This window comes from Ascaphus truei, chromosome 3 (genome assembly GCF_040206685.1).
Source record: "Ascaphus truei isolate aAscTru1 chromosome 3, aAscTru1.hap1, whole genome shotgun sequence".
NCBI classification, from domain to species: Eukaryota; Metazoa; Chordata; class Amphibia; order Anura; family Ascaphidae; genus Ascaphus; species Ascaphus truei.
Window position 1 is genome coordinate 193,527,800 of NC_134485.1, and position 14,897 is coordinate 193,542,696.

At 42.9% G+C, this 14,897-nt stretch overlaps 1 protein-coding gene across 1 annotated transcript in view; it reads left to right on the top strand.

Annotated features, from left to right (window-relative positions):
- Positions 1–14,897, top strand: part of MMP28 (matrix metallopeptidase 28) — an 82,343-nt gene that overhangs the window by 29,474 nt on the left and 37,972 nt on the right. The window contains exons 2-3 of the mRNA XM_075589866.1: positions 3,525–3,601; positions 8,387–8,568. Of these exons, the coding sequence (XP_075445981.1) occupies positions 3,525–3,601; positions 8,387–8,568 (259 nt within the window). The remainder of the gene's footprint in view (positions 1–3,524; positions 3,602–8,386; positions 8,569–14,897) is intronic.

A 14,897-nucleotide genomic window follows, 5' to 3' on the forward strand; every position in this document is an offset into this window, starting at 1 on the left:
ACGCAGTTCTTGCAGCTGACTCTGCAGCATATTTTCTACTTGTGTGCGCTGCACCAGGGAGACACGTTCTTCTTGCAGCACTCTCTCTGCATTCAGCAGTGCTGTCTGCACGTCTAACTTTTCCTGGGCCAACTGTTTCTTCTCCTCTCCTAATTCATGGAGTTTCTTATCTCCTTCACTGACTTGGACATAGAGATTCTTGCACTCCTGGGTTACCATTTCAAAACTGCTATTTAACCCTTCGAAGATCTCTCTCAAAGAACGTAGTTCTGTGTTGAAGTGGCAATTCTTCTCCTCGGAGGCTTCCAGTTTTGCGCCAACTTGAGCCATGAAACTCTGGTACTGGGCATTATCAGCATAGGCCTTCTCCAGCTTACTTGACAGGATCACCCTGTCCCTCTCCAACTGCTCCTTTTCTTTCTCCTGGAGAACACACTTAGCAATTGCTGAAGATAGACAGCTTTGTAGTACAGCCTTGGCTTCTTGCTCCTTATCTAAACGTCCATAAAGACAATCAATCGTTTTCTGTGCAGCTTGAAGCGTCTGAGTTAGGGCATCTTTCTTTTCTTCCACTATTCTTGGGATACGTCTGTGAGTTGCCTTAAGCTGCAGCATATCTCTTTCATCAAATGCAGACTCTGAGGTTACATTTTCATTCTTAATTTCTTCTGCAACTTCCACAGTAATGCCTCCCTTCTTTTTCTTCTTCTTTCTTGCTTTGAGAAGTTCTGAAGAATCAGTGGTACTGTGTTCACATTTACTGCTCAAGACTGTTTTCAGAGTGGGAGTCATAACTTCAGACATACTGTAGGGAAACCAAACTTCCCAAGAAACCAGTAATGCAGAAAATGTGTCTTTAAAGCAGAAGCAGTCGAATGAACAACAGGAATATTAGACACAGAGAGACACAAGATAGGAGAGCTGACCTTTTGAGACTTTAGCATCAGTCACGGAGATTTATAAATGCAAGGAAAAAACATAGACAGAGAAACCTGTAGTTATATCTGAAACTTTAGAAATCAGGCATAGAGATATCATACAGACAGAGAGAACCTGCAGTTAAATCTGAATCTTTAGACATCAGGCGTAGGGATATCATATAGACAAAGAAAACCTGCAGTTGAATCTGAAACTTTAGAAATCAGGCATAGAAATATCATAGACAGCAGGAAACTACTACAGAGAAAACTTGCAGTTAGATCTGAAACTTTTGACATCAGACATAGGAATATCAGACAGAACCTTGCAGTTAAATCTGAAACTTTAGATATCAGGCGTAGGGATATCATACAGAGAAATCTGCAGTTAAATCTGAAACTTTAGATATCAGGCATAGAAATATTATAGACAGCAGGAAACTAATACAGAGAAAACGTGCAGCTCAGCTATGCTCAGCTGCCACACTGGCAAATTGGCTGAGCATAAACCTTCCTGTTAGCGACGTGTTCACTGCTATCTTGCCTCCACAGTCAGATCCTGTATGAACTGAGGATCCCCTCTTTGGTTACTCACAACTCCCTTGGTCCCCTGGATTGTACTCCTCAGAACCCGGTTATCAGTCTGCAGCAGCTCTTGGATACAGGGGCTGACCTCCACAGGGTCTCTCTCTAGCTCCTTTCTCCTTGCAATCTCATCCTGCACTGCTGGGCTCTGCTCCATGTGCTCACCCAGCTGTGCAGCTTTCACTCCAAACTATTCCAGGGCCATACAGAACTGAACTCAGACTGTCATGGCCACCCCCTCTTAGCAACTCCTCTCTCTTAGTCCCTCCTCCTTCACCAGCCTTCCTACTGGCTGGTTATAGTCATATGTCCTGTAGAGAGGATCCTGCTAGGGGGCAGCAAGCCTGTGTTGCTTGTAGGCACAGGGGTACATACAATTTAAAAAAAAGGATTTTGTATGTAGTTCAAAGGTCCTTTTTTTAAAAATGTTTTAATTATCACGTATTTTATGAATGCTTTAACTTACATCTGGTTGCCGGCGAAAATGTGAATGGCAAATTCATCCCTCCGTGGATTAGGTAGCAGCAAGCTGATATTATTATATTGGAATTAAAGACGTACAAAGTACAAACTTCCATTGTTTCCAACCAATATGGATGCTTGCACCATAGCAAAGATTCTGCTATCCCAAATACTCTACTGTATATACACTATAGAAAATGGCAGCCCCCTTTATGCAATCAAGTATAATACAGTACATTTATTTTATGCATTTATGATTTTTTTTTTTTAACTATTGGGATATAGAAGATATGTGATATATAACATATGTGACTGATACATTTGACCAAAGAATAGTTAAAAAAGCAATTATAATAATAATAATTAAAAAATATATATCTAATAGTTTATTTTAAAGGGCAACTATACCAACGTTTCAGTCTCTATATTGAGCGGTCATTCTTATTGTATAAAAAACACTAGTGATCAAAGTGATTTAAAAGAAGTGGTGATACTTTGGCTAATGTTTAAAGCGTTCCATATTTATTAAACATGGGAGCAATGTTGATGGCATCAGGAGATAAACGGAGACGGTCTTTGTTAAATCCTATTTCTTTAAAAAAAGAAAATGGAAGTATGTCAATGAAAAAGTACTGGTAATCCCTTCGACCGTCCCTCATATCAACTGCTTCTACAATCATCTAGGAAGCTTGGCTGCGACCAAACTGCCGCCGGCGCTCCACCGCCACACATGTCGCCGTTTGGACAACTCACCAGTGGGACACCTGTCCACAGGGCACCTCGCCGCTTGACATTTCACAGCGTGCGCTCCAACGCATTCTATAAATGGCAATGTCCGCTGCTCCAACAAGCCATTTTTAAATGTCCCGCGAGGGACCGCTACACACCCATGTCCCATGTTTAAATGTCCCATGTGTGGGAGATCCAGGACTTGTAGTGGTCCCGTGTGGGCTGGTTCGGGAGAGCTCGAGGCTGGACTTTGCCATTGAAGGATTGTGTGGTGAAATATCAAGCGGCGATGTGCCCTGCGACCGTGTCCCCCTGGTGAGCTGTCCCTGTAGCGACGTGTGGCAGCGGTTTGATCGTGGCCAAACGTCCCATTTTGTTCTACAGCTTGTGAACATGTCACAGGTCACATTGCAAACCAGGTTTTGGAAATTCATGACATTGGCAAAACATTCTTAAGAAAGCCTATTTGTTTGCTATTTGCAAGTTTTAATTATGTGAATATTTGTCAAATTAACCAAAATGTACCAGTTTTCACCAATATTCGCCAGCCCTATTTTCCTCCTAGGTAAGATATTGTCATTTTCGCCTCCCTGAGAATGTCCACAAATAGATCAACTTGCATGAAAGTTTCATCCTTCTCTACTTGTGATAAGTGATATTAATTCTCTGCACCGTAAACATGTGGTTAAAAAGTGTATTTACAAATGCGGATTCTATAAGCCTCACCTCATACCCTTTTCAAGTTGGACGCAATAAAAAATAAAAATAAAACTTTATTATTTATTATTATTATTCATGCTTCACTTTTTACCTTTTTTATAATCCGTTTAGGTGTTTCTGGAGAAATATGGTTACCTAGAAGAAGCAACAGAGGATCATAGCACTGCACAGCTCACAGAGGCAGTAAGGTAAGAGACATTGAGGCCCTGAGATGCTTTAAAGATTTCTTTGTAGTGCTAGAGAAGAGTAGAGCTTCAATCATATGAATGGGACTAAAACCTTCTATTGCACAGGGAAGTCGCTCCACAGCATATTGAAGGGCAGGTCCACATTGCAGCCGGAGTGAAAGTTTTACTTGTGTCCTTCCAAATACTGTATATGTGTGTGTTTTATTTCAATCAGGTTCTGCTAAATCAATTCTTATCCGATACTTATTGTGCACGGCTTGTTGGCTACTGAGAACACCAAAACCGCTTTGCACGAAACAACTTAGAATGAAAATGGCAATTGACAATGTTGCCTGGAGACACGAGGGTACCAAAACTAATGTCATCAGAGATTAGGTAAGGATCATAAAATTTCCCTGTGTCAGTAGGGGTTGCTGCCATCTCAAAACTGGGGTGAAGCCCAGCTAGCTACCCCTAAATCCATGTAACTTGGCCACCTATGTAAGGCTTATTTCGGCCAAATGTACTTTATGTCTGGGGAGGAAACGGAATATACCCAATGAATGGCATAAAATGGGGGGCAAGGATAATTTATGCGAATATAGAGCCTCTCATTATCAATTGACAACCCTGCCTTCACGTGGCACCCCTCATTTCTAACAAAATGGGCTCTGTCGACCCTTGGGCGAAGGGTCCCCTTGGGTATATCCAACTAAACAACTTCCATGGATCTTTATAAAGTGACGTTTTATGTGGACGTCGCCTATACCCATCCGTGGGTGAAGAGGCGTAAAGTAAAGTATGACATAAAAGTTCCAATGTCTGTAAATATTGTATGTAAAACACATTATTCCCTGTTAATGCAAGTCCCCAGTCTAGTTGAGCAAGCAATATGAAGTAAAGTGTTTTGTGATCTCTGTGTAAGCACGGCAATGTATTTGTGAGGGTCAGCCCTGTAAATGTGGATTGTATGTAATAATTTCTAAGCTAGCCGACTTGTAATGTGATTTGCGTTTGTATATTTCTATGGAGGGGACTCAGTGATTTAATCAGTACCTGCAGTACCTGCATAGAAATATGGATTGAGACAAAGGTGTCAAGACATTTGGTGAGTGTTGAAGAGTGGACAATTCGGTCTGGGGATGGGCTCTCAGGAAGGATAGCCTTTGTTCCTACCTAGTGGGAGGTCTTGAGTGCCTTAGCACGCCCCCTCCTCTGGCTTTTGTGGCCCCAACTCAATCTGTTTGTCAGTGTATGTTTTATGTTTAGTGTACCCAACAGTTATATGCTATGATATGTTTTTTCTTTCTTTCGTCTTCCATGGTATAATACTGCCCAAGTGACCCGATTTGAAGATCACAGGAATATCCAGCTTGACATTGTTATACTGACAAACTAGACTAAAAACATGTAAATACACCACACTTGGTGATAGATACAAACTGATTTATTTAGAAATATATAAAATATATATGACCATAGGTGACAAGAATAGGAACAGCAAGTTGTCCAGAGGTGTAAAATTGGAATCCTACTTACAGAAAAGAGGATAAAATCAAGCCTGTTGGATAGTCTCTATCCAAAAAGCAGCACACGGATGCTCCTCAGTGTTCTCCACCCGGCGCCGACCGTACACACAGTTGCATCTCTCTCCTCGCATACACGTGGCTAGCAGCGGTGGGGGGAGTCCTCTGAACTGGGTTTTTGCACCAACATTGTTCATAGGGCTAATCACCTCTCTCAGTGTTCTCTGTCCCTACGATACCAGCCGCGCGCGTACACGTATGTAAGTTGTGAAAGAGACCTTTTGCTGCTGTAACCAATATGGCTTGTCTGCAACTGCTCCTTATGGTTGTATATACCAAACTCAAAATATAGGTGACGACTGCACCCACCCTACGCGTTTCGTGAAGCTGCCTTCACTTCCTCAGGGGATCTGATTAGTTACAGCATGTCTCCTCCTATATATCCCTACTACTCAGCTACAATTAGGATTAAAAATCATTAATTAAACAATTAAACAGTTGAATCATGGATAAAAGGAAACAAAATCTATCACCATACACATACAGTAGCGACATCCTTTATTCTTACAAATGCCGGCGGCATGCCGGGATCTACTCCGGCTGGCGCCAGTCTAGACCGCGTGCCGCCACGTTTCCTCCACGCACCCCCCCTCCACTTTGGGCACATTTTAGCCCCCCTTCCCAACCCCGAACCCGGCTCCTGCTCTGCCCCTCTGCTTCCCCGCACCCCCGCTTACCTCACTTTAAACTCCAGGGGTGTCGGGGAAGCCGGGGAAGCCGGGGAAGCCGGGCGCGCACGTGACTGTGACGTCACAGTGCGCCACAACAAGCCGCGTCACCACGCTTCCCGCACGCATCCTGCCGTGCGGGAAGTGTAAGAATAAAGGATGTCGCAGCTGTACATAAAATACACATTACAAATACCCAACAATACTAATACTAATGATACACACATATATATATATTAAATAAATAAAAAATATATAAATAAATACTCTATATGCATCATAGTCAGTGGCCCAAGGGTGCTCATTATGTCCCACATAGAGGTGCTATAAAGCTGCATCTGAATATATCCCTAATGGGGTTAAAAACTATAGGATGAATGATCCCAGGTGTGCTTGCATTTAACCTATAATGCACAAAAAGTTATATAATCTATTTATCCCAAAAAAGCCCCTACAGTAATTCAAAATCAATGTTAAGCCCACTAGGAGATAGAGTTTTTAATTCATAAATCCAAAAGGCTTCACGTCTGTTGATTTGTTTTAGTTGATTCCCACCTCTCCAATCTGGTGAACATACTTCAATGGCTTGGCAGATTAAACCTCCAGGATTCTGATTATGGTGAATTACAAAATGATGTGATACACTGTGTGTTGTCAGTCCTTTACGTATATTATAAACATGTTCATATATCCGTCAAGGAGGCTCAAATGTGCTTTATTTTGTTTAGTTCAAAGATTTTTGTCTTTTTACGATACTTTAACAACGGTAAAGATCGTATATAGCTGACTAGCAATCCAAACCATTTCAATTGTGCACTTTGAAGATATGCTGAGCCCACTACATCCATTGAATTTTTTTGAGGGGGATTTCTTCTTTGTGCACAGTTCAAACGCAGAACAGAGAACAGCTGCTGTGAGTTTGGCAGTGATGCAGGAAGTCAGAATAAAGGTGCATTCATTTACTAGCTGTGTGTGAGAGAGCCGGAGTGCAGCCATGTGAAGACATTGAGCAGGGGTAGGAGATTGGTGGAGGTCCATAGGAAACATTTAAAACCAGAGACAGAACATAAAACACAGACAGAGCTCAGTGCACATCCAGTGAAACTTATACACAGTACAGTGCCTAAATATATATGTATAGATATCTATTAAATAAAATGGTCTTTTAGTTTAACATTTTGGCCAAATTGTTGTAAGCCCCTGAGCCACTACACGGCAGACCACATCTCAAGGGTCCCTAACACTAATATAAATTCTTAATAACCTATGCATTACCAGGAAGAATGATTTATAATAAATCTGTCAAAATGAGTTGCATAGTTCTAAGTCTGATTGAAGCTTTTATTAACCTGTACATTACTAGGAAAAGCACTCTGTATTAGATTTGTCACAATCATACTGCAAGCAAGCAAGTTCCCCTGATTGGGACAAATCTAATACAGAGTCTTTTCCTGGTAATGAGCTTTTCGAGCTCTGTCTGTGTTTTATGTTCTGTCTCTGGTTTTAAATATATATTGCCATGCTCAGTAGCACTCCTCTGTGACACTTCTATGCTTATATATATGTTGCGGTTATTTGGGGGGTTCAATATGAGCTTGTAGGTGTCCTGTATGTTATACCATAGGAAACATGTTAACATTTTCCTGCAGGCAATACATTAAAACTTTGCTGCACATTTGCATCACATAAGAAGCTTTTAGCTGCACAACCGAGTCAAAAATAATTGTACACTGTATTGCACAAATATACTGCGTTCCCACTTACAAGTACCTTGTGTACAGGTATATACATATTATATCTCTTTTTCGCCTTTTATCATATATTATGGAATTATTATTTTTTTTGTCATGTTTTATTTACATTTATTAGCGTCACAAAAAAGGAATATAAATATATAAGAAAGAAAAGAGGAATGAGATAAAGTAATTGGGGGGGGGGGGGGAATACAGAAACGTATATTTATTGTGCAATCTTTTAAGTAGTTTTTCTATTCTGTTGATTAAGATAATAATATATTGGGCATGTAAAAAGCATCATTTAGCCTACCCTTTTTTTTTTTTTTTTTATAATTTTTTGTTCAGTAATTGAACCAGTCATTGGAGCCCAGGAGCTGAATGGTAGTCCTCCAACATTCGTGAGCCAGTGGAGATATTGGCTGTTGTATCTGTCGGACAAGAGTATTGTCTGGGGGACACAATATGGCAGCTGAGCTCAGCCTCAATCCGTTGGCCAATAGAAACCTGTGATGTCATAGCTATACGACATTGTGACTTTCTGTTTGCGACCCTGTCGGCCATATTGATCTTTTTTCTTTCTTCGAGTACTTCGAGGTTAAAGAAAGGAGACTTTTTATGGTGAGTAGAGCAGATTGCTGCTTTAAGAAACTTGACCAGCTATCTTCTTACATTTCACGCAAATGAGGGCTAAAATTAGAACATTGCACCAAAATACACTTATCTTTGAGTTAACACACAGCCTCCTTTTGTATCTTGTATTTTTGCTGTATTTTGTCAAGTTGGTTGTTGGTTCATTACACACCTTTTCTGCTGCAGAGAATTCCAGTGGCTGTCACACCTTCCAGTCAGTGGGGATGTGGACGCTGCCACAGTTCTTCAGATGAGCCTGCCGCGATGTGGCATGAAGGATGCAGAAGGTCAAGCTGATTGGCTGAAGCAGGTCAATGGTCCTCTTCAGGGTGCTAATGAGCGGCGCAGGAAACGTTATGCAAGCAAAAGTAAGTAAGCCACGTTGGGTCTCCGATTTCAACGGTGAAACTGTGGTGTATGTGAGTAACTTCAGTTCACAAGGTGACTGTGAATGTATGCAGTACTTGTACAGATGTAGCAGCAATTATCACTCTCACTGGCCTGTTTCAGTGTGACATATGTAACCCTGTTTCCCCCACCCAATCTCACATAGGGCCTATCTCTGGGAAACTCGCTCTGGTTACATGGTTGAGTGTGGTGCAAACCTGCTGGTAACAGGGGGCCCTGGGTCTTCCGCATGGTGTTATAGGGGACTGACAGGACAGGCTTCTGGGCTCTTGCCCGAATAGTACTCACAGGGGCAGCGCCTCCATCTCGTGGAGCCCCCAGGTGTATGGGGAGAAGTCTCTGCAGAAGAATCTCTTCCCCCTCCTCCCAAAAGACTTCACTCTCAGGCAGGAGGTATAATAAAACACAGGTCCTTTATTGTCTCTCTGTATTCAGCAGACCAGTTGATTAGTAGCTTGTAGGGTGTCCACCCTCAGGATGTCCCTGGACTCACTCCCAGCCAAAGACTCTTCCCTTATCCCCTGGTGGGATAAGAGGTAATTGTTTCCCTCCGCTCCCCTAAGGGAGGGCCTCAAACTGCCAGAGCCCTGACAGCTTGGCTAGGGTAAACCAGTCTCTCTCAAAGAGACAACACTGCCTAAATACAGGAAGTGCAGTGCCTTAAATACAGATCCAGTAGTCACCATCCCTGTGCCTCTATTTGGTCACAAGGCCTGATGACACTACCTTCTCTGACTCACTGCACTGCAATGAGTGGGGAAAACCCATGGTTACTCCTGGCAACCTACCTTTACTAGGCATTACTGCTCTGGCGTTCCCCGACATCCGGGGACTTTGTGCCTCCAGCACCGAGCAGAATATCTTACAAAATGGCCACGGCTCAGTGCTCGCTTTAGTGGCCACTAGAAAGCAGCTTTCTGTTGGTGACACAGCAGCCATGTTTGTATCCTGCCGGCCTTATTTGTAGTTTTTTTTTTTTGTCAAAACTGGCACACTAAAAAAAACGACTAGTATTTTGGGAACCAGGAGGTTCTTGGATGCTGGGTGACAATGAACGAGCCGTGGTTCAGGAAGGGTTGAAATAATAACAATAATAATAATAATTCTGGGAGTATTTCGGCTTTAATATTTCATCACCCGTCGCCGTCGCCACCGGCGAAAGTTATGTTTCGCCGGTCGGCGCATCGCGGGATTCCCGCAATTTGATTTGTTAAAGGGCCGTCACGTGACGCGACGGCCCTTAAAAAATAAAATTCTACCAGCGTCAAGTTTTCGCGCCGTCCTTGTCGCCGTCACGTGCACTATAAGCGCACGCGGCGGCAATGCTTTTGTTTTTGGGCGACGTCGCGTCGCCGGCACTATAAGCGCGGCCTTAGGAGACTGTTTCACTAAATGTGTAAATTTAGTACATTTTCTGCTTCTTTCCTGTTGCACTTGAAGTATCGTCTTTTAATGACCATTCTGCATTAGACACAACATTGTGAGTTTCCATCTTCCTTATCCTTTATCGCCACTCTGTATTATTCCTTCTTTTTTCTCTTTGTCATTTTGCTTCTGTAAAATGAGGAATCTGAAATGCACAACTGGCCCTGACCTCATCCAGAAAACATTACATCCCAGCACAGCTGGGCAAAGTTCTTCAGTTCAAACTGCCTCCAGCAAATAAAGCATGAAACAATGGCTGTCTTCAGTTATGAAATCCATTTTGCATATTGTAATGAATTAAATATATCTCATTATTGTACTACAGTACTTTACAATGCATTGCGGGCTTATTTGTCAGTGACGTGTTAGGGGCCAAGAAGTGGCATATGAGCTCAGTAACTGTTACTTGCTGCACATAAGGCTTTTATCTGAATAATTATCATCTTTGCTTGATGTCCTGGAGACATGTGTAAAGCGCTTGACATAGCAAAGCTGTGAGAGCATTGGCGTTTCTTTCTAAAGTGGTGAGGGAGTCAGAACGCAATGATAAGGGCACAAAACCCCTTTCTCACCATATATCACTCGTGTTGCATTTATCTGAATGCCTGATTTCATCTACACTTTTTAGGTTCAAAATGGACATACTGTAGGTGAAGTGGTGTTTAGGCTTCAGCCAACCAAGCCTTTGTATAAGAAAATATATATTTTTATGTAAGTAGTGCAGACTACTTACATCATATGTTGTATTGGAAGAATGATCTCATTGCAAAAGCTCAAGTCAAAGCAAGCGCATACTCATGTCCGCCAGCGTGGGTTAACCTGAATCCTTTATTCCTTCTGACAGTGAAGAGACGTGCACCATATCGCACAGGGAGGGGCTTCCATTGTCAAGTGGGAGAATTGAAGTAACAATGAGGCTTTAAAGGGACAGTCCCTCCTAGGACCAAACTGAACTAATGGCGCTAACATGTTCTATATCAGGGGTGCGCCAAATGGGGGGCGCTGGAGATTTTCTGGGGGGACGCGGCTGTTACAGAGGCCCCGCGCTTCCCTCGAAGGCATTTAAAATAAATGCCAGGTATCGCGCGAGGCCTCTGTAACTTCTTACTTACTTTGGTTCTAGCGACGCGTCTCCATGGCAACAGACGTCAAATGACGTAGCAGGGTCACGCGACGTCGTGTTGCCATGGCAACGTGACGTCATTTGACACCAGGTGTGGGGGTCATGAGCCGGAGAGGAGACAGGGGGAGCGCATTAAGGTGGCTCAATCAGTGGCTCAGTCATTATGATTGAGCCACCTGAGCTGAAGCAGAGATATCCTAAAAACCTGACCTGTTGGTGGCCCTTGAGGACTTGAGTCAGCCACCCCTGGCTTATACTGTCCTTTTTGAGCAAGAGTAAGTGACCAATGAACATTAAAAAAGCAACATTTTATAGAAATCCCCAAAAATATGGCATATAGGGGCCTATGCAGAGAGCAGCGAATTTTAAAATTGGCGAATTTATTAAAAAGTAGCTTTTTTGGAGAGTTTTAATCTCCATATGCAGAAAAGTGCGAATTCTGCTATGTTTAACATGGATGCGTGTGGCGAGTTTAAATTGGCGAGATGCGCGCTTCAGAAATGTGTTAAAACAAATTCGCGCCTTTTTTTTTCCCTTTGCAATGGCCGCGAGCGGCAGTTTTTTTTGGCGAGGCAAAACGGAGACAATCGCGCCATTTTATTGGCGCGAACAGCCGCTAGATGCCGTTCGCGCCTCTCTGCATACGGATATTTTTTAAACTGGCGAGATTGCGGTTCTCGCCAGCCGCGAGGCGAGTTTTACAAATAGAAAAGAAAAATTGGCGCGTTTTTCGGAAATCTCCATTTTCTGCTGTTTTCTGCGCGATTATCTCCAAAAAATGGCGAATTTCGAAAATTCGCTGCTCTCTGCATAGGCCCCATAGTATTGTTTAAAAAAAACTTTTAATGTCCATAATCTAATGCTGTGGCGCATTTGTACAATATTCAACTAATCTCTTTGTTTTTATTTGTTCATCCAGATTCTCTTTCTACATTGCAGTGCTTGACACATGAAGGCAGCATTATGTATTTACAGAGATAAAGGAGAAAGCACAATAATTACCAGATAACATTTTGAATAAAATGGACCCAAAGTGTATTGAAACGGACTGCCTTATTTTACACAAGAAAATGAAAATATAACGTTAGTGGGAGTTTAATCTTTCCAGGGCAACCGGTTTACATTTTATAGAGAAATGCTAGTTTTTTTTAGGTGCAGTTCCCAATGGAAATGGACTGCCCTTCATTTTCTGTATCCGGGGGTCTGATCGCCTCACGTCGTCATTCCAGGAGTGATCATGTGATGTGAAAGTGCCAGGGGAGCCATTGGGCGCTCTGTTACTTCCAAATCCCTGGCACGGAAAAAGGTTTAAATAAAGCTTTATTTTTCTGACGGCCTCTTTAAAGTCAAAATGTAATTGAGCGTTCAATTTATGCCTGGGATTTGGGGGCGCTGCTGGTCCCTCTGGCAGCAAGATTGGATATGGGATGTGCAAATTAAAGCTACTTTAACCCGTTCACTGCCAGAAGGGGCTGGAAGCATATTGCAAAGCCAGCGGGTTCAGATCTATTTCCTATAGAAGGGGAGGCCATGGGTGGCTGGACAGTGTGTCGACATGTAGACATGATCACTATCATTATAAAGGGTTGGTAGTTTATTTTTTTGTGACCATAAAAGGAAACACATCTTTAAATCCTCCTGAATCTCTTGTATATGCCAAATATGATAACATATTGCTGAGTTGAAATGACCGATAGTGAGTACAGGTTCAAAGCGACTGCAGTAACAGACTGCTGATTTCCGAGCAATGGTTATAATTAATGTACGTTCATCACCACAAGCACCTGGGATCCAGTGAGCCCTTCAGATAAAATTCTCAGCATGTTTGTGAGTTTCTAAGCCCTGAGGTGAGGTGAGCTCTATCCAGGTTTGAACAAGGGCTAGAAAGTCATGAGTGTGGTATGAAAGCCCCTGCATTATCTTTAGTCGCTAATCAGCACAGAAATACTGTAAAAACAAGTGAGGTATTTCTTAGAAATAAGAGGAGTCGTCTGTTGGTTACCGGAGGTGGTGCTAAGGTAACCAAGTGAGCTGACATACTGTAGGTGCAGCCATCACATACAGTACTTCCATTTTTTTTAGAAGCATGTATACCAACACTGCAATCCTGCAATGCCTACCTATACTAAAGATTGTGCATATTGTCATAAATGTCACTCTAAGCATTTTAGACTAAGGCTGCGGGCATGGTCAGCGCTTAGCCACTGACCCGCGCTCACGCGTGTCAGTGAGCCCCTGCAGCCGCAATGAGAGCGGCTTTAGCAGGAGCTCGCGCACGCTTCCGCAGGCGTAAAGAAGCGTAGCCGACACTCAAATTTTCGTTTACGCGCGCAGGGCCGTTCGCGTGAGCGGCGAGGGCGAACCAGCTCCATGACGTCACTGGCCCGCCCATAGACACGCCCCCGGCGGACGACGCGCGCAGTAAGGCTAGGGAAAGCACCCGCTTTCCCTCAGCCTCCGCACGGGCTTAGTGTCTATGGACTCAGCCTTAGTGATATTGAAGCTGCTATTGCAGGGCTTGGATGTGGCCCTTGGACTCTTAGCTGCCCAACCAACTAGTATGAAATTAGCAGGAACAAGGTGCAATTTTTCACACTAAAACAGAATTGTTCGTTAAGGTAATGTTACTATATATGGAGAAGATATTATACATGCTGGCAAAATGTTGTAATATTATAATTTTCACATTTTTAAATGTATCTAAAATGACATGTGGCCCTTCTACTCCTGAATGTTTTTTTGTATCTGGCTCCTTTTGAGAACTGGTTGAACAGCCCTGACCTATGGCAAGCTGTATGAGGTGTGTAAACAAGTGCTAGGGAGTCTTTAATCTGAATGGCAGATGGAAAGCTTGTTTCAAGAGAAGTCTCCCAGGAGAAGCCCCTCAGTAGCTTTCCTGTGTTTTGCCACCTGACCACATCTGGCATTGTAGTTATTGGGTCACTGAAATCTTTATGCCGTGACAAATATGTCCTGCTCTTTCCAAGGCATATGACAGGATATGGTTTAAGACTATTTTTTATTATTACTAAATGGACATGCAGCCTAAAGGACACGCGCCCCCTTGGTATATTATCATCGGCATATTTGGTGTGTGAAGCAAAACACATTCACTAGCTATGGTTGCACTTAACCCAGGGGTTCTCAACTCCAGTCCTCAAGACCCTGCAACAGGTCTGATTTTAAGGATATCCCAGCTTCAGCACAGTTGACTCAATCTGTGGCCTAGTCTTTGACTGAGCCACCTGTGCTGAGGCAGGGAGCCACTGATTGAGCCACATGTGCTGAAGCAGGGATATTCTGAAAACTGGATTTGAACACCCCTGACTTAACCTATTAAACATGTAACTGCCCCGTTAAGGTATTCCCGCACAGAGATTGCATGTACTAGCACCCTCCACCCTCCCTTTATGTGCTTGCTTAAGCTATTCAGACCAGACCTTTGCCACGACTAGTAGACCAAGGAATGCATTTTTTCATAGTGAGTATGAGTGATCGGCTTGTCTGATCAGGATAAAAAGCCAGACTGTAGGTGTTGCTGCATATAATTACATGCTCTGTGAGTAATGACAGACTCTGTAAATGTGCTGATTGAGCCACTGAAATTCTTCATCGCATACATACATAAGCAAAGCTATGCTACTGTATGTTAGAAGTGTGAGCGAATGCATTTAATTGTATCCCCCTCAGCTGTGAGATATTGAGGAAGATATAGAATACCTGTCCGGGATATTTCGGGAC